Source organism: Muntiacus reevesi, chromosome 5 (assembly GCF_963930625.1).
Source record: "Muntiacus reevesi chromosome 5, mMunRee1.1, whole genome shotgun sequence".
In the NCBI taxonomy this organism is placed as follows: domain Eukaryota; kingdom Metazoa; phylum Chordata; class Mammalia; order Artiodactyla; family Cervidae; genus Muntiacus; species Muntiacus reevesi.
Window position 1 is genome coordinate 45,106,760 of NC_089253.1, and position 19,907 is coordinate 45,126,666.

At 51.2% G+C, this 19,907-nt stretch overlaps 1 protein-coding gene across 3 annotated transcripts in view; it reads left to right on the plus strand.

The window, feature by feature from the left end:
* PPFIA1 (PTPRF interacting protein alpha 1) overlaps positions 1–19,907 on the plus strand; it is a 76,905-nt gene that overhangs the window by 23,986 nt on the left and 33,012 nt on the right. For 2 of the 3 annotated variants that reach the window (XM_065937967.1, XM_065937966.1), the window contains exons 3-13: positions 7,294–7,395; positions 7,859–8,023; positions 8,678–8,752; positions 9,112–9,213; positions 9,431–9,652; positions 11,676–11,822; positions 13,188–13,322; positions 14,507–14,590; positions 17,439–17,570; positions 18,788–18,850; positions 19,806–19,885. In XM_065937967.1, the coding sequence (XP_065794039.1) occupies positions 7,294–7,395; positions 7,859–8,023; positions 8,678–8,752; positions 9,112–9,213; positions 9,431–9,652; positions 11,676–11,822; positions 13,188–13,322; positions 14,507–14,590; positions 17,439–17,570; positions 18,788–18,850; positions 19,806–19,885 (1,307 nt within the window). Of the gene's footprint in view, positions 1–7,293; positions 7,396–7,858; positions 8,024–8,677; positions 8,753–9,111; positions 9,214–9,430; positions 9,653–11,675; positions 11,823–13,187; positions 13,323–14,079; positions 14,155–14,506; positions 14,591–17,438; positions 17,571–18,787; positions 18,851–19,805; positions 19,886–19,907 lie in introns of all 3 variants that reach the window. The other variant, XM_065937968.1, reaches the window with a different exon arrangement.

Sequence of the window (19,907 nt, forward strand, 5' to 3'; positions counted from 1 at the left end):
TGCAGCTATGGAAAGGAAAAGAACTTTATGGACTGATGGGGAAACATCTTTAGGTTATGTCCTTAATTAAAGAAAAGGGAGGGGAAATGGATGTATTTGTTGGCATCCATATATACATACACATGCAAGGAACGCGTAGCTGTAATCACCTGTTGTGTGGAAGAGCAGACAGGGCACTGGAGTGGAGACTTTTCTCGTGTGTACCTTTATCTCTGCTGCAAAAGTGTGTGTGTGCACTCTATCCTGAGCCCCCTTCAGGAGGCTTGTAAAGGAGACGACAGCCTTGAAGATGAGCGCAGTGGCCGGCCATCAGAAGTTGACAGTGACCAGATGCTCTCAGAGCATCATTGACTCTGATCCTCTTATAACTACATGAGAAGTCATTGAAGTCAGTGTCGATCATTCTACAGTTGTTTGGCATTTGAAGTAAATTGGAAAGGTGAAAAGTCTTGATAAGTGGGTGCCTCATGAGCTGACCAAAAATTTAAAAAAAAAAAAATTTTGAAGTGTTGCCTTCTCTTATCCTTCACAACAACAACCATTTTTCGATCGGATTGTGACCAGTTGTATAGCTGGTCTATACAACTTGCAAAGACCAGCTCAGCAGTTGGACTGATAAGAAGCTCAAAAGCACTTCCCAAAGCCAAACTTGTACTGAAAAAAGATCACGGTCACTGATTGGTGGTCTGCTGCCCAGCTGATCCGCTGCAGCTTTCTGAATCCTGGCGAAACTATTACCTCTGAGCAGTATGCTCAGCAGATCAGTGAGATGCACCTAAAACTGCAACCCCTGCAGCTGGCATCCATCAACAGAATGGGCCCAGTTCCCCTCCACCACAGTGCCCGGCTGCACGTCGCGCATCCAGCGCTTCAGAAGTTGAACAAATTGGGCTGCGAAGTGTTGCTTCATCTACTGTATTCACCTGACCTGTCGCCAACCGACTGCCACTTCTTCAGGCATCTCAACAACATTTTGCAGGCAGAACGCTTCCACAACCATCAGGAGGCAGAAAATGCTTTCCAAGAGTTCGTTGAATCCCAAAGCATGGATTTTTACCCTACAGGAGTAAACAAGCTTATTTCTCATTGGCAAAAATGTGTTGATTGTAATCGTTCCTATTTTGATTAATAAAGGTGTGTTTGAGCCTAGTTGTAATGATTTAACGTTCGTGATCCAAAACCGCGATCACTTTTGTACCAACCTCATAGTTAGGAAGCACGAGCAGCCTGGATGTCCGCTAACAGTTGAGTGGGTGAACAGAACGTGCTGCACCCACGTGATGAATCGTTGTCCAGCCGTGAAAATGAGTGAAGCGGTGGCCCACACGGTGCCGTGTGTGAACCCTGAGAACCTTACACTGCGTGGAGGAAGCCAGACCCCCAAGGACAGGCGTGCACGTTGGTCTGTGTGAGGTGTCCAGAGCAAGCAAGTCCTGGAGAGAAAGCAGACGAGTGGCTGCCAGAGGTTGGAGGGAAGGGGTGACGGGCAGTGACTTCTGACGGGTCAGGGTTTCTTGCGGGGCAAGGCACAGTGGCCCAGGCCAAGGAGGTGGCAGCATGCAGTCTGGCAGCTTCGGGTGGAGGTCGGCAGCCTCAGCAGCTGAGGCTCACTTGGGGGTGGGGCCAGGAGGGAGGTGAGGAAGACCCTTAAGACAGATGCGCAGGGGGCTGGTGGACAGTTGCCCAGCCTGGGGGTGGAGGCCTGACACAGGTCAGATGGGCACTGCGTGTGTAGGGAGAACAGGGACCCTCGGACGGAGCCCCCGGAGCTCAGCGGTTCTGAGTGGAGAGCAAGGGACTAGGGCAAGGGGGAGAGAGCAGGAAGACGGGGTCAGCTGTTCCCCCGGAGGGCGGGCGGGTGAGCACGGAGCCCGGGCAGTGAGGCCGAGGCCCCCAGGCAGTGAGGGCAGGGCCGCGGGCGGGGCTGAGACACAGCCATGGGAGGAGGGTCTGGGTGAGTCATGGCCACGCGGGCGGTCCCTGCTCTGCTCATGCCCTGAGGTTTACTGTTGTTCAAAGGGAAAAAAGAAGTGAGGATTGGCCTTTGGTGTGTGTGTAAGTTGGGCTGTTAATTCCATTCTTCTACTTTATTTATTTATTTGTCTGTGGCCGTGAACTTGTGGGATAGTAGTACCCCCCGCCAGGGATCAAACCCAGGCCCTCAGCAGCGAAAGCTGGACTGCTAGGGAAGTCCCTGTTTTTTGTTTCTTAATACAAAGAGAGTGCATACTTAATTGAAAATAAAAAAGAATTTCCATTTCCAGCCTACTTTCCCAGCCACAGCGGATAATCTGCATAGCAATTTGGTGGGTAGCCATCTGTATTTCTTATATATATATATAAGAAATATGTGTGTGTGTGTGTATATATATATATATATAAATATATATAAAAGATTGTGTTTGCTTTTAGCTGAACTGAGATCACATTGCAGTACTGCTCTGCACCATGTTTTTTTAGGTTCAGACTATACAATCTCTATTACTTATTTGCCAAATGCTATGTATGAGTATAAATTTTGTCAGACTCTATTCTTAGAAATCCTGAATATTCATTGAAAGGACTGATGCCAAAACTGAAGCTTCAATATTTTGGCCGCCTGATGCGAAGAGCCGACTCATTGGAAAAGACCCTGATGCTGGGAAGGATTGATGGCAGGAGGAGAAGGGGCAACAAATGATGAGATGGTTGGATGGCATCACCAACTCAATGGGCATGAATTTGAACAAACTTAGGGAGATAGTGAAGGACAAGGAAGCCTGGCATGCTGCAGTCCATGGGGTCGCAAAGTCAGACACGACTGAGCGGCTAAACAGCAACAACAATTCTTAGAAATAAGAAAAATCACATGTTATTGGGACCTTTGAGCTGCTTATGCATTTTTCTCTGCTTGCAAATAATCAGTGATTAAAAATCCAGTGCTATCACATTCATGACTTTAAATAAGTCTAGGCTGTATATTTTCACTCTGCTTATTTAACTTATATGCAGAGTACATCATGAGAAACACTGGGGTGGAGGTAGCACAAACTGGAATCAAGATTGCCGGGAGAAATATCAATAACCTCAGTTATGCAGATGATACCACCCTTACGGCAGAAAGTGAAGAACTAAAGAGCCTCTTGATGAAAGTGAAAGAGGAGAGTGAAAAAGTTTGCTTAATGCTCAACATTCAGAAAACTAAGATCATGGCATCCGGTCCCATCACTTCATGGCAAATAGATGGGGAAACAGTGGAAACAGTAGCTGACTTTATTTTTCTGGGCTCCACAATCACTGCAGATGGTGATTGCAGCCATGAAATTAAAAGATGCTTACTCCTTGGAAGGAAAGTTATGACCAACCTAGACAGCATATTAAAAAGCAGAGACATTACTTTGCCAACTCTAGTCAAGGCTATGGTTTTTCCAGGGGTCATGTATGGATGTGAGAGTTGGACTATAAAGAAAGCTGAGCGCTGAAGAATTGATGCTTTTGAACTGTGGTGTTGGAGAAGACTCTTGAGAGTCCCTTGGACTGCAAGGAGATCCAACCAGTCCATCCTAAAGGAGATCAGTCCTGGGTGTACATTGGAAGGACTGATGTTGAAGCTGAAACTCTAATACTTTCACCACCTGATGCGAAGAGCTGACTCATTGGAAAAGACCCTGATGCTGGGAAAGATTGAGGGTAGGAGGAGAAGGGGATGACAGAGGATAAGATGGTTGGATGGCATCACTGACTTGATGGACATGGGTTTGGGTGGGCTCCGGGAGTTGGTGATGAACAGGGAGGCCTGGTATGCTACGATTCATGGGATCGCAAAGAGTCAGACACGACTGAGCGACTGAACTGAACTGAGTGAACTTGTGACTCATATTTTGCACATGTGTAAAGTTGGTCTTTTTCTTTCTGAGTGTCCCTCTGTCATCCTCCCATCATTAGGTCACAATATAAACAGTTACACATAACCTTTCTAAGCAACTTTTAATCAATACATTAGAGTTTCAAATATGTGATTTGCTGGTTCATTTGAATATATAAGCCTCTAATTATCTTTGAATTCAGAATTTAATCTAGTTTCACACCTGACTGCGGCAAATAGCTGTGGCTGGTAGATGATCTGAGTGAGCTCTGCACGTCAGTTTTCAGGTGTTCATTTTGGTTGCCTAAGAATTAGACCCCATTTCCGTCCTTTGTTACACTCCACGTCCCTTAACTAAGAGGACATTCACTTTTTGCCTCCAGTGGAGCTTTATTCTTTTCTCAGCAGGTTAGCAAAAATAATAAGCAATTAAAAAATATAATTATTGATGGCGATTAGAGATTAGAAGGTGTAGAACTGTGTGTGACACAGGGCGGTCAGGTGAAGCACATGGGATGTGGGCAGGAGACGGAAGGGTTTGGGACCCCATGAGGGTGGACTTTGACCAGACCCTGCCGCTCTCCCCGCCCCCACCCCACCCCCCACCCGAGTCCTCCTGCCGTTTCTGGGAAGAGAGCTGGGTCGTCAATTCCCAAGCCAAATGTCGCATCCCATCTGTAGGACGTAGTGTAAAATCAGCTTGACTGTGGACTTTGACCAGTCTTGTCTGGTTTGAGTAACCTGATCCTGTTGTCCAGACCCAGAAATGATGAGTATTGGCATTTTAACACATTATGTGGAATAAAGTTTTTAAAACTGATGTTAATGGTTGGATGTTATTTCCCCTGGTCTCAATCCTAGAAAATGTCAAATGGAAATGCAAATCTGTATTGTACAGACTTACATTTTAAACAGAAAATATTCTAATGATTGTTATATCTGTTCACTTTCAAAGAGTGAGTTTCAAACTTTAATTATAGTAAATAGAATGTCAGTTTTAACTGGCTTACAGTATTTTTTAAACAAACATTTTTTTCTAAAGAGAAAAAAATTGAATGCTGACAATTAGGTTCTTATCGTGGAAATCGTGTAGATCATTTATTGCACATATTTGGAATTTATTCAGGCTCTCCTAGTTTTTTTCTGCAAAAATAATACAAATGCAGTGCACATATGAACATGCTTTTGGAATCTTAAACTTTGGAATTTCCTGTCTAATGTTTATCTAAACTTCTAAGTTTAATTTGCTTTGATACTTTTTTTCAGTTGAATTCTTTTCAGCAAAGAGAAGAGTTTTTCTTTAAGGAGTAAAAATAATTGTGAAGTTCTATACATTTGTCTTCTACTGTATTCAAAGTGGTATTTCATAGAACGGTTTTAACTGTTGGATTCATTGTAAGAAGCACTTATATTTAGCCAAAATGATGGGAATTAGATTGCCTCTTCATAGGGGAATGAAGACAGTTTGGCGCTATTAGGGGAATCTTTGTGTATAAAAGATACAGGCTTGCGTCTGGTGAAGGGGTTAAAAAAAGGGAGCTGGGGGGAATGCGGGGAAGGGTCCTCTGCCAGCGGCAGTGGGGGGACAGCAGCACAGTCCCGCCTCCGGGGCCTGCTCCCTCGGCCTTCCCCGTCTCCCCAGTTGCCTCCCCCCGCGGAAACGCCGCAGACCACGACCATCGCAGCCTCTGCGGCCTTTCCCACACCCAGACACACACGCGCGCCTCTCTCCCCCATTGGGAACCTGCTCCTGTCTCCTCAGTCCCCCGTCCACGCGGCCCGCAGTCTACTGGAAGGCCCAGCCGAGGTCCGGGCGTCCGGCCCTGCTCCGTGACGGCTGCCTCCCGCCCCCCAGTGAGTCTCAGCGCACAGGCATCTGTTTTCTCAGTGAAATTGGGAGAGATTAAAGCAGGACTTCCAGAAAGCGCCCCCACCAGCTCGCTGTTCGTCTGGTTCTGGGCCCATGGATCTGACCGTGCCCGTGGGTGAGCCGCGCGCCCGGGAAAGGCGCCCTCTGCCCGCTCAGCTCCCACCCCGCCCCGGACGCCCATCTCAGCTCACCTGTATCAGGGCTCTCCTGACCCTGCGTCTCCTGTAACCGTCGCCCGATTGCCTTCACGCTTGACTGCAGGGTCCCTCCCGAGAGCGAGCGTGTGCTCGCCGCTGCCCTCCCCCCCATCATCTGTCCACTGGGCTTTCGGCCCTGCCGGGGCTGCTCACCTGCTGTGGTCCCGGCCACTGTTGGCCCCCGCTTCCGCAGAGCCTATCCTGACCAGTCAGGGACTCCCTCTCCAGGCGCCCGTTGACTCTGGCCGCTCCTCGCAGGGCTCCTGACTCCTGAGCTGTTACCCTCCCTTCTGGCCTCCCCCGGCCTCCCCAGCCGGCGCCTCTCCTCTCCCAGCCGTGGCTTCTCGCTGGGCTCAAACCTCGGCTCCTCTCGCCCATGCTCAGCGCCTTGCTGCTCGGTCTCACCTTGCCCCGTGTCCCCTCGGACTCCAGGCTGGGAGGCTCTGGACTTGACACAGCCGCTTGAAGGCCTGAGTACGTCTGAGCTGGAACTTGTCTGAAACTGGACATTTAGCACTCCCTCCAAAGCCTGGTCTTCCCGTAGACATCCCCCCCAGAGAACAGCGTCTGCATCTTTCCCTCGCTCCTGGGGGGCCATGGAGAGGAGACTAGGCCCCGGGGCTCCCCTCCCTGCCCGCTTCCCAGCCATGACGCTCAGTGCCCGTGCTGGGCCGGCAGAGTCTGTCTGGTGTGAGGACGTGCTGGGTTGCTTCTTCCCAGTGGGACTGGGGCTTTGCGTTTGCCAGTCTGCGCGGAAATCCTGGTGTGAAGGGCTGGTCACGTTCTGCAGCTGATCAATGCTCTTAGGAGCCGCCTTGTCTCCAAAGAGTTCTGTGTGTGTGCGCACGCGTGTAAATTGTGATAAAATACGTATAGCATGAATTTACCATTTTACCCAGCTTATTGAATGACGGGGTGACTTCGGTGGAGTCAGGCTAACACTGGCCTTGGGGTGCCGTCAGCCTTTCCCAGGGGAGCGCTCCAGAGCCTGGCGGCCGTGTGGACCTTACGTTTTTCCTCGCTCTCCCCAGGGTTCTAGGCCACTTGTCTGTATGTCGTTTAAGGATCTCTTCATCCACTTTGTTGTTAGGATTTATGTTTAGGAAAGCATCTCAGACTTCCCTGGGTCTGGAGAAGGCAGGCTTGGATTCCGGGTTCTCCCTTGGCACGGGCCTGCCAGGTCGAGGTGGAGGCTGAAGGCCGTCTGAGTTGTGGCGGTCTGTGCGGTCTTGGGGTCAGCGGCCCCCTCTTCTCCGGAGGGACAGGGAGGTCCTTTGTGTGGAGGGAGCCTGGAGAGGCTCGACAGGGTCAGTCTTCAGAGTCTCGGTCTCCTTCTAATTACTGTTTACATTTAGTCACTTACTCATTTAACTGTTTTCTAGGAGTTTGCAGCACTTACTAAAGAACTAAATGTATGCAGGGAGCAGCTTCTTGAAAGAGAAGAGGAAATCGCTGAGCTGAAGGCAGAAAGGAACAACACCAGGGTCAGTAGGGGGGTCTCACGTGTTGACATTTGCCCCGCGGGGCTCACTGCTGGGCTCCGCGTTGCTATCTTTGAACTCTGGTTTTCAGCTCATTTTTCACATCTTCCCACTGAGCAGACCAGGGTGGATCAGTTCGGGGTTCTCATACCTCGCTTCAAATTTATGCTGAGAGCTAATGTAATTTTAGTACATTTGAGGGGGGTTTCTCTTAACTCACATTTTAGTCCACGCTTCACTTTGTGTGGGATCTTACCTCCCCGAATGGGGATTAAACCCATGACCCCTGCAGAAGTGTGGAGTCTTAACTGCTGGGCCACCAGGGAAGTCCACTCTAACTTTGGACTGGTCTGGCGGGATTCTGACTTGCCTAGCACGGTTTTGGCCATAGCGTGAGGCTCAGCGGTGTTATTGGCCCCGAATTCAAGCATGAGGTTGAAGGTGCTGCCCTGGCCCCGCCCTGCAGCTGCTGCTGGAGCATCTGGAGTGCCTGGTCTCCCGGCACGAGCGGTCCCTCCGGATGACAGTGGTCAAGCGGCAGGCGCAGTCCCCCGCCGGCGTGTCCAGCGAGGTGGAGGTGCTCAAGGCGCTGAAATCACTGTTCGAGCACCACAAGGCCCTGGACGAGAAGGTACCAGCCTCCCGGCCCTCCTGGATTTGTACACTTGCTGCCTTGTTAGGTGGACGATGCACGTGTTTGTGTAACTAGTTGACTTTTGAGCATCTTGTATTCTTGTAAATAACGTTTTTTCTGTAAGAAGTCACAGAGGTCTATGTGGTTAAAAAGTGTTGCCTGTGTACATGCTCAGTCGTGTTCGAGTCTTTGCGACCCTGTGGACTGTAGCCCACCAGGCTCCTCTCTTCATGGGACTTTCCAGGCAAGAATACTGGAGTGGGCGGCCAGGGAATCTTCCCTACTCAAGGATCGATCCTGCTCTCCTGTACTGTCAGGCAGATTCTTTACCACTGAGCCACCTGGGAAGCCCCCAGTTGAAAAGTGTTAGTTGGCACAGATGTCTCAGGATTTATTATGTTCTGTACATCAACTTGCAGTTGAGAACTGGGCAGTAGAATTAAGGTAACATGCTTTCTCTCAAACTTGGAATTGAAAGCTGTTGACAAGCGGGTTTCCCTGACATTGAGATCAGTGAGAGACACTGAAGGTGCTCCGCTCCCGTAGGCGCGTATCGGGATGCGTGTGCAGTGAGAGGGGCCCTGACATACACGCACACGTGGACACACGTGAACACGCACATGGACGGTGATGCGGCGCCTTCTGTTCCAGGTGAGGGAGCGGCTGCGCGTGGCGCTGGAAAGGTGCAGTTTGTTAGAAGAGGAACTAGGTGCCACGCACAAAGAGGTGAGCCTGGTCAGCCATCGTGCAGTGTCAGGGTGTCATTTCTACCCATCCATTTCACAAAAGCATGGGGGCTGTAGTGGTGGACATCAGGTGTCATTTACCTTTCTGATTGGGGACCCGCCCGTCCGGGTTATTTTAATGACTCATAAACCAGACTTGCGGGCCAGAGCTGAATCTCTTAAGTTCCCCTTTGTCCAGTAGAAGGTGGATTCTGACTCTAATCCCCTGGTTGTATTCGGGATGGATAGCCTCACCACGTATGTTACTTTTATGTTGTGTTTTCAGTTTAGAGTTTTTCCAAATGGAGTTTTGCTGTCTTTACTTAATTGCTTTACTCTCATTCAATTTTTTGGTTTCAGCTGATGATTCTTAAAGAGCAGAATAACCAGAAAAAGGTACTAACGGACGGGGTGCTTGATGTAAATCACGAGCAGGAAAACACGCCGAGCGCCAATGGAAAGGCAAGTCCTTATGCTCTGTTCGGTTCTTGGTTTACGATCCAGTCTGTGCGGGGCTGTTGGGAACCTCTCACCAGCGAACCATGTGGGTCAGAGCGGCCGTGAGGGTCCTGTGAGTTCCCAGAGCACAGAAGGCAGTGTTGACCTCACCGATTTCCCAGAAGTGCTGTGTTCTCTCCCTTCTGAAACACGGCCGTCTAAGGCTTCCTTTCCCCCTTAGAGATCCTCCGACGGCTCTCTGAGCCACGAGGAAGACCTGGCCAAGGTGATCGAGCTCCAGGAAGTCATTGACAAGCAGTCGCGGGAGCAGAGCCAGATGAAGGAGCGCCTGGCAGCCCTGTCTGCCCACGTAACGGAGCTGGAGGAGGACCTGGACACGGCCCGGAAGGACCTCATCAAGTCCGAGGAAGTGAACACGAAGCTGCAGCGGGACGTCCGCGAAGTGAGTGACGGCGGCCGTCTCTGTTGTCCCGAGGGGGATGTGGGTCCCTTGCTCCTCCAGCGATCTCAGCCTCGGGATGGCTGCGTGAGCGAGAGCAGAGCGCCGCCGAGGCCGCGACCGGCCGCCTCCCCGCCTCTGCGTCGCGGCTCTGAGGCAGAGAGGCCGGGTCCAGGCGGTCCGTGGGCAGTGGGCCACCACGAGGGCGGCCCTTGCACGTGCTGCACCCTGGGTGTGGACTCCGCGTTTCTACAAGTTCTAGGGGCCCAGTGTGTTCCTTTTTGAAACATCCATCCATTCATTTATTGAAGTGTAGCCGCTTTACACCGCTGTGTCAGTTTCTGCGGTACAGCAAAGTGAATCAGGTGTGTGTGTGTGTGTGTGTGTATGCGTTCCCCGGGGGTGTGTGTGGGGGGCTGTGTGTGTGTGTGTGTGTGTGTGTGTGTGTGTGTGTGTGTGTGTGTGTGTGTGTGTATGCGTTCCCCGGGGGTGTGTGTGGGTGTGTGTGTGTGTGTGTGTGTGTGTGTGTGTGTGTGTGTGTGTGTGTGTTCCTCTCTCTGGGTCTCCTGCCCGTTCACTTCACCACAGGGCGCCGAGTGGCGTCCGCGGGCTGAGCTCGGTCCTTACTCGCTGCTGCGCTCTCGGCAGCATCAGTGGTGTGTGCGTGTCCACCCTGCCTCCCAGTTCGCCTGTATTCCTGCTGATGCTGAAGCTGCCTTCTGATTCACTGAGGCGAGTCTGGTGACGTCTGTTCCGCCCGTTCTCTCAGAGAGATGGGAGCGTGCTGTGTGGGCTCTGCCGAGGCAGCTTGCCTGGCCGGCTTCTCTAGTTTTCTGAGGTTCCGCTCCTTGAAGGCGTGTGTGACATTGGTAGCGGCGGTCAGACAAGTCGCGTGGCGTGGGCTCACCCTCGGATCCTCAGGCCTGTGCTGTGTAAACATGTAGAATCATGGCGTTTCTGGCGGTCGTGTCTTCGGGTGTCATGATTCATGAGAAACGACCTCACGGTCGCTGAAAGCAGAGGAGTGCTGGGGGCCCTGGCCTCCTGGAGCCTCCGCTCGCCTTTGTACGCAGACAGACAGCGCCCACCCTGCCCTCCCGTCCCCCGGGAGACCGTCTCGGAGAGGACCCCTCAAACACGTGTTACAGCAGCTGTACTTGTTTAGTAGCTCGGTGTGAGTAATTCTGTGTGAGAACTCAAAACAGAATCATTTGCACCTGTTTGTATAACCTGTTCACACTACTCTTTGGCAATAGGAGGAGATTAGGTGGCAGAGTTTAATACGTAGAGAATTCTGGAAAAAGCGTTTTTAAGACCTTTCACTTTTCCTGTTCAGACTTTGCCCACATTGGTTACTTAGTGACCAGGGAGGGACCTGAAATGGATTTTGAGCTGGCGGGCAGGTTGTACTAGCAGCAAGTTCTGGTCCTGGTTTGAGCGCGTCATACACAGGGTGTGACTCTGCTTTAGAAGAGCTAGGCTTGAGAAGGCTGCTTCCAGTTGTGTTAAACTTGGACTTCTCTTTCCACCTGTTAATATTCTTACTTTAATTTTGAGGAAATTGCATGAAATTTTTCCAAGTTTTACCCGAGGAAATGAGCCTCAGAGCTCCCTGTTGGATCTGTTGAAGGTCCCTCCCTGTTCTTGGTCAAGCCCGCCTGTATGGTGTAGCAGACAGAGGTCCTGACTTCTTACCTTCCTTCCTGGAATTCTTGCAATAACAGGGTAGTTTAGTATACTTTTGTTTGTTGTTTGGGTTTATTATGTAGAAAAGAAGCTTGGCAAACCAAGTGGACGGACAGAACGTTAAGACAGATGGGTGCCAATCATGGCAAATGTGACATTTGAGGCAGGCGCGTTTTTGCTCACGTCAGAGAAGACTGCCACGTCGAGGACTTTAATCTTGAGAATGCTACCTTTACGTTTGGTTTGAAAGTTGGGATTTAGCCCAGCTTTTTACTCTTAAGTGCATCGGAGCATTCCGTGATAATGACTTACCTTTTCTCCTCTGCAATGTCTGGTGTAGGCCATGGCCCAGAAGGAGGACATGGAGGAAAGAATCACTACCCTTGAGAAACGCTACCTCGCCGCACAGCGCGAAGCCACCTCTGTGCACGACCTCAACGATAAACTTGAAAATGAAATCGCAAATAAGGATTCTATGCATCGACAGGTAATGGCCTTTACTGAACTGTACCTGACTTTTATAGTAGTGCGTTACTGAGGAAGGAAAGTAAAGATCATTTCATGTGACTCCCACATTGGAAGTCAAGTCCCAGTGTAAAGTTCTTAAGACCATGAAGTACTGCGTCCACAAGCGTGGATGTACGTCATGGTAAAGCAGCTGAGCTGAGAGGAAATACATTTTCCAAAAATTGGGGGTGACTGCAGCTTACAGGTTTGAATTAACCATTCTGTGGAATTCCACGCCTGACTCTTGTTTTAGCTGAACGTGAATCTGTTGGCTCGTTAGCGCTTTTACTGAAAGAGCAGAGAGCAGCAGGGACCTTCACGGCAGCGGCTGCCTGCTGGGAACCGGGGTCCCTGTGACAGAAGGCAGGTTCAGTGCTCCAGACTGGTAGGGTTTGCACCTCCTGTGTTTGCTGAGCCTCACTCGCTCCTGTTTCCGTGGGGTCTCAGATCATCAGGACTCAACCAGGAAAACCAAACCTGGCTGCTTCAAAGCACAGTGAGTCGGCCTGGTGTGTGCCAAAGTGTATCATTGGCCCCACCACAAAAATAAAATACTAGAAAGCCACTGAAATATATGATGTGGATTGCTAATTAAGAGCATTACAATGTACTAAGTAATGGCTGTAAAAGGCAGATCAGAAAATACTATATACCATATGCTGTTGTTTTCTGAGGGTTTTGAAGCATATCATATTGTTTGTTTATGTGCATAGAGTAATACGCACACAGAAAAAATAAGAAAGCTGCTTAGAAAGAAACGTTAACCTCTCAGGAACCTGAGCTTATAGATAATTTAACTTTTTTTTCTTTTTTAAAAAAGAATCTATCTAAATTATCTACATTGAAAGTTTTTCAGAGTAAGAAGGTCTCTTAAAAGAATAATGGTGTGTTTACAAATACTAGTTGACTGGCATTTCACCAGGCACACGTATCAGGTCTAGATCTCAGTGGAAATGGAAGCTGTGTTTTGGCTCAGATAGATGCCCGTGGCCCTCTGTGGTCAGTAGGGTTCCCTTCAAATAATGATTCTGGTGATGTTTTAAGAAGGGTCAGTACTAAACCCTTCTTCCCTTAACTGGTCAACAAGAATGAATAAGCTTCTACAGAAAGCTGATCTTCTTTAATATAGAAGAACTTTTTTTTTTTTAAAGACTTCTTTGGGGATGTTTAGGAAAAGCAAATACTCTGGCGGGAGGTGTTCTGCCCATTGAGACCAAGCCCAGGAACACTGAGAGAAAAATTGACCGTGACGCAGCTGCGGAAACAGGACTAACCCAGTAGACACGTGCGTTTAGGTTTTGTCTCAGCAACTCAGCCGTTTCCACGCTCTGCTCTCGCTTTGCAGACGGAGGATAAAAACCGCCAGTTGCAGGAGCGCCTGGAGCTGGCGGAGCAGAAGCTGCAGCAGACGCTGCGGAGGGCGGAGACGCTGCCCGAGGTGGAGGCTGAGCTTGCGCAGAGGGTGGCCGCGCTCTCCAAGGTGCTGCTCTGGGTCCGGGGGGGGGGGGGGGGGGGGCGGGCGGTGTGGGTGGGTGCACGCAGAGGTGGCCGCGCTGGGTCCACGGGGGGCGGCCGCGGGGAAGGCCTGTTCCCGTGCCATCCCACCATGCCCCTTCCCCTGCTGCTCAGTCCACGCGGCTGCGGGGGTCGTGCTGCCCGTCTGAGATGGGAGCGCTCCCTGCGTGTCGGACAGTCCGTGCTTCTGTGTCATCCCTACGTTAATTCCCTCCGTTTTGTCCGTGTTCTGTGTCCCTAGGCCGCTTCAGCTCTGAGTCACTGCTGCTCAGGAGTTCAGTCAGTCAGCAGCTCAAAGCCCTAGTAGGATAGTTCTTCTCAGATCTAGGAAAATCCCATTCTCGTTTAGGAGACTCTTAAGTCTTTATTGACACACTTTTGAATAAGTCACGGCGGGGCACGAGCAGACCCGGGGCCCCGCTCCCAGCTCGCCGTCCCCGGAGCCTGTGGGTGAGAGGCCGTGTCCCAGAGACGTGGCGCTGCTGGGGGCGTTGTCCGCGCTGCCAGCCGGCCACCCCGTCCTTCTGGAGGGAAAGGCGTGGCACTGGCTGGGCACGGAGAGGCGGGCCGGGCCTGTGCTGGCACTCGCAGACCCCCCCACCCCGCCCGGCAGGGTCACTGACAGCCGCCAGGGGGCACCCGTCTGCCTGTGATCTCCCTCTCAAGGCCCGGTTTCTTCTCTCCCCCTGCATCTCTGCTGTCTGCCCCGGTCGGCCTTATAGTCTGACCTTTTGTCTTCCGGAAACTCTGCCACTAAGGAGGCTAAACTGTTCGAACTTACCTCCCAGCTTAGGAAGGTAGAACGTGTGCCTCGCGCGTCCCGCGCTTGCCGTTGCCTGCTGCCCGCGCTGGCTCACCACACGCAGTCCGAGGAGGGGGCGCATCGGCCGCGGGTGTGGGGCCCGGGGCAGGGGGAGCACGTCTCCTCTCACGAGCCGGTCACCAGCACCCTCCATCACCCACGTGTCACACGCGAAGCCCCTCAGGCTGCGTGAGCGGGCGTGTGGGCGTGCCCTCCGCGAACCCTGGGCCAGTGGCCCGCACAGAGCATGGCCCGCTTGCCGCCCCTGCTGTCCCAGCCCGCGTGTCATAGCGTGCTGTCAGGACGGGGTCGCTGCGAGCGGGACTGACGCTGTTCTTGGCCGACAGGCGGAGGAGAGGCATGGCAACATCGAGGAGAGGCTGCGGCAGATGGAGGCCCAGCTGGAGGAGAAGAACCAGGAGCTGCAGCGGGTGCGTGTGCCGGCGGGGAGGCCATGTCTGGGCTGCCGCCCCGTCTACCGGCGAGTGTGTGCGTGTGTGGCCCCATCTGCTGATCTGGGCACCCGTCTCCTCAGGAGCAGGGCCAGAGGTGGTCGCCCGTAGGAGGTGGGCAGGGGCCTGGGGGTTCCCACGTCCAAGGAGGCTGCTTGTAGCTCTGAGCAGCCAGTCCAGGGAGCTGCTCGGAGTACAGGTGGGCCTTAGAGTGCCCCTCAGACAAACCTGAGGTGCCAGCCCGGGGCCCGTGAAGCTGAAGGCATGGCGCCCAGGCGTGCCGAGGCCCGCTTGCCTTGGAAGAGGCGCTGGAGTCCCATGTGCCAGACTGCTGGTCCAGACACGGTGCGTGGAGGTGGCTGCCCCTGGCAGGAGGAGAACCGCAGATGTACTGCGACAGAAGGCGTGTCAGGAAAGGGTGATGGTGGAGGCTCGCGTCAGCAAGTCCTGAGAGAGGTCTCCCGGAGGGGTTGGTCACACGTCGATGTGGACCCTCCAGGAAATGGAGGGGGGATCCCAGGTCCAGTCTCAGGCATCAGTACTGTCCCCACCGCACCTGTGTTCTTGGGCCTGAACTGCGGAGCATCACACGTGGGCTCCCGGGGGCAGCGATTCTGACTCCCATCAGGAGACCCGCAGTGAGGCGCCCTCCCCGCCTCGGCAGAGAGCTCAACGTCTCCTAATCAGCGGCGTGCTTCCTTACTTTCAGAGCTGCTGCTCAGAGGCTGTTGAGATAGGGATGCTGCTTATGACTAAGACAATTCAAAGGAAACTTTTGTTTTAAAATATGTGAATGCCGATGCCTTGTGGAAGCTGTGGCAGGTTTTATTTTCTTGGGCTCAAAAATCACTGCAGACGGTGACTACAGCCATGAGATTAAAAAATGCTTGCTCCTTGGAAAGCTATGACAAACCTAGACAGCATATTAAAAAGTAGAGATACCACTTTGCAGACAAAGGTATATATAGTCAAAGCTATCATTTTTTTTCCAGTAGTCACATATGGACGTGAGAGTTGGACCATAAGGAAGGCTGAATGCTGAAGAACTGATGCTTTTGAATTGTGTTGCTGGAGAAGGTTCTATTTTAACAGAAAATAATCTGTTTTTTAATTTTTTATGATGGAAAACTTCAAACATGCCCAAAAGTGGAAGGAGTATAGTAAAGACCCATCAATTAGCTTCAGCAATTTCCAACACAGGGCCAATCTCAAATATATCATTCTTTTGTCTTCTCTTCTTTTTTTTTTAATACAGTAGGTCCTAAAACAACTTTTTAAACCATGAAATTGATGTTCATTTTTTTTTTTAGTTCTACCACTTTGTTGCTCCCAACCCATCTCCCTCCACCCTCCTGCACACGTGCTCAGTCATGTAACCTCATGGACTGCAGCCCGCCAGGCTCCTTTGTCCATGGACTTTTCCAGGCAAGAATACTGGAGTGGGTTGCCATTTCCTTCTCCATCATGTTCATTTTATAAAACACAGACTTGCCCACTTTGTTTTTACATTTAAAAATTGCCTGAGGTAATTGCTTCTAGTTTTTTTAATATGAATTATCATATGGGAAAAGACCCTGATGCTGGGAAAGATTGAAGGCAGGAAAAGAGTGAATAACAGAGGATGAGATGGTTGAATGGCATAATCAACTCAATGGGCCTGAGTTTGAGCAAGTTCTGGGAGTTGGTGATGGACAGGAAAGCCTGGCATGCTGCGGTCCATGGGATCGCATAGTCAGACACGACTGAGCAGCTGAACTGAACTGAATATGAATTATCATTGGAAGAAAAGTTATGACCAACCTAGACAGCATGTTAAAAAGCCAGAGACATTACTTTGCCGTCAAAAGCCCACTAGTTAAAGCTATGGTTTTTCCAGTAGTCATGTATGGATGTGAGAGTTGGACCATAAAAAACGCTGAGCGCCAAAGAATTGATGCTTTTGAACTGAGGTGTTGAAGACTCTTGAGAGTCCCCTGGACTGCATGGAGATCAAACCGATCAATCCTCAAGGAAATCAGTCCTGAATATTCATTGGAAGGACTGATGCTGAAGCTGAAGCTCCAATACTTTGCCAATGCTTTTTCCAACGCCTGATGTGAAGAATTGACTCGTTGGAAAAGACCCTGATCCTGGGAAAGATTGAAGGCAGGAGGAGAAGGCGCTACAGAGGACGAGATGGGTGGATGGCATCACTGACTCGATGGACATGAGTTTGAGCAAGCTCTGAGAGATAGGGACAGGGAAGCCTGGCGTGTTGCAGTCCATGGGGTCACAGAGTCAGACACGACTGACTGAACAGCAGCAATAAGCACATAGAGGTCAAGTGATGTAGTGTGTAAAGAAAACATGTGAAGGTCTGTCTCCACGGGCTTTTTTTCCAAAATGAATTTTCTCACCTTTTGCTTTATAAATTGAATTCATTTTACCCCCTTAAGCCAGACTCAAACTTCTGTTTTTATACTGGGAAATTCCTCCACCAATGTGTGTGTAAGCCGATCCCCTTTAAAGTCTGCTTGTTTCTGAGTATAAATCTGCTTGCTCCCCGAGCCCCTCCGACAGTCAGTGGCTGGTGACAGTAAGGTCCCCCAGGTGCTCTGCCAAACAGAAGCGTTGGGAGTGACCTTTGGCAAGTGAAGTCCCTGCCGCCCTCTGCACCTGCCCGACTGCTCTGCTGGTGCTCCAGCGCCCCCCAGAGAGGGCTGTGGGAGGGGACCGCCCCGGGAGCCAGGGCACGGGCTGCTCACGTTGCTTGCTGCTCGCCGGTGCTTTTAAAATAATGACCGCACTTGTTCTTGAAATTGATGAGTTTTTGTTTTTCCTGTTTTAGGCAAGGCAGAGAGAAAAAATGAATGAAGAACACAATAAACGCTTATCAGATACCGTGGATAAGCTTCTGTCTGAATCAAACGAGAGGCTTCAGCTTCATCTGAAGGAGAGAATGGCTGCTCTGGAGGATAAGGTGAGCCGGCCCCGTGGCCGCTTTACAGAGAGGCGCGTCTGGCCCGGCCCAGCCTGGCCCGGTTCCTCGGGGGGCCGGTGGCGGGGTGGGACCTCCAGGTCACGAGTTGGAAAACTGTTCCCATAAAGGGCCCCACCGTGACTGTCTTTACTGGTTACGAATAGCTGAGTAGCAGCCCTTCACGCTACTCAGTAAGCGTGACAGCGTCCACGGGCAGTGTATAATGGAGCAGACAGCCATGTGCCCGCAGCCTTACAGAGAGCATCCGTGAGCCAGATCCGCCTCTGGCCCGGAGGTTGCCAGCCGCCGTGCTCCGGCTTTCTGCTAGGCCCACCCTCACCTTTCTGCTAGGCCCACCCTCACCTTTCTGCTAGGTCACCCTTCGTTTCTTTCTTAGAAGTTTATGTCTGGGGCTTTCCTGGCGGTCCGGTGGTTGAGAGCCTGCCCTGCAAGCTCAGGGACGCAGGTCGACCCCTGGCTGGGGAGCTGGCATGCCGCAGGGCGGCCACAGCAACAGAGGCCCCATGTGATGCAGCTGAGGCCCGACGTGACTGGTCAGTGAGTTTAGTTCAGTAGCTTTTATATGCTGTGATAGAGAAGACTGAATCAACTGAAAGTAAGCATTCTCATATTCCAACTCCAGCCTTCTCTCTTTCCATTTGCTTTGGAAAATGTCTGCGAGCCTCCATCAGAGCATCTCAGTGGGCAGCAGTCTGGTTCAGGTTTGGTGAAAACCTGTCCCCGCTACACCAGTGCCCTAGAGACGAGGCCCAGGACCTTCCCGGAGGTTGGCTCTTGGGCGACGCTTGTCCGAGAGAGACCAGTGGCCACTGCGAGTTTGCAGCACGTTTTCCCACAAAACCCACTGGAGACCACACAGGGCAGGCCCCTCTCTTCACCCTGGCCTGCGGGCCGGCCCTGAGGTGCGGGTAGTTTCGTCTTGGGTTTGAATTTGGCATGTGAAACCTGCGCCAATTTCCTGAGTGACCACTGAACTGCACAAGCTGAAAACAAGTTTAAAGCAGTTTCACTTACCCCAGGGACCCAGCCTCCTTGCATCTAGAAGATGAGTCGGGAAGGAGGAGAGGCACCTTGTGCTGGGCGCGAGGCCTGCCACTCATCCCGAGGTGCTTGACACCATCAGACAGGAGTGTAGCTGTCCCACGGTCCACGCAGTGTCTGTAAGAATTGACCCTAAAGCACTGTATCTTTTTCAGAATTCTCTCCTACGGGAAGTTGAAAATGCGAAAAAGCAATTAGAAGAAATGCAAAACGACAAGGTACTTAAATCTCTAAATCATTCAGAAATTTGTCAAGAGCTGTATTGAGCTGGCTTCATTGTTACAGTTACTACAGATGCGTAGCGGAAGTTGAGTTACATCTTCTTTATGGCTCGTCCACTGCTGTATCGTGTATAGCGTTTCTGGTTTTGAACATTGAATGTGTTTGCATTATAGGTGGATTTAGAGTGTGTGGCCATTGTGTGTGGTTCAGAATTCCAAGTAGTCCTTTCTGGGTTCACCCAAAAGCTGAGACAAAGCATGAGCCTTTCACATGGACACTGCTGTCCGTCAGAAAGATAATGTGAGCCACGATACGATCCAAAATTTCCTAGAAATGAACGGGCTACTTTATGTTCTGTTTTTCACCGTGAGTCTTGAAATCTTCTGTGTGATTTCCACATCGAGCTTTGCACCGGCCTGTCTCTCGCGCTCCGGGGCTGCACGAGGCGAGTGCCTGCCGCAGCCACAGCCTAGAGCTGCCGGGTTGAGTGGAGCGACTCGGAAACTTGCCCCGTGTGACTTGTTTTACCCCGTGAGGAGGTGGAGTGGGGTGCAGAGGAGTGAGTGTGAGGAATGCCCAGGAGTGAGTGTGAGCTCCGTAGAGACATTTAAAGCAATGAGGGGACGAGGGCAGCAGAGGGAGTCCTGGCACCCCCAGCCCCCGGCCCAAGTCCAGCTTCTCTCTGCAGACTTCATCGCTGGTGATGGCTTGCCATATTTCCTCCAGAAGCTTTTCTACAGCTGAAATGTAACTTCTTGTTCATTATGATTTATAAGTTTAATATTGCTCTGAGTGTTTATGTTTGCTATGGGACTCTTAGAGGAAATTTTCTCAGAATTAAAGTGTTCAGAGTTGATAACTAGTAACGTAAGCTGTTATGCCCATTTTGACGCAAGTCATTTTACATCCGGAAAGCAAGTGGTTCAGACTGTGTCATTTGCTATTTTGTAGGACCAGCTGATTCTAAACCTGGAAACCCTGAGAGCCGAACTGGAGCAGACGAGGCTGCGAGGGGCTCCCCTCCACCACGGGTAGGGCGCACCCCGGGCAGCT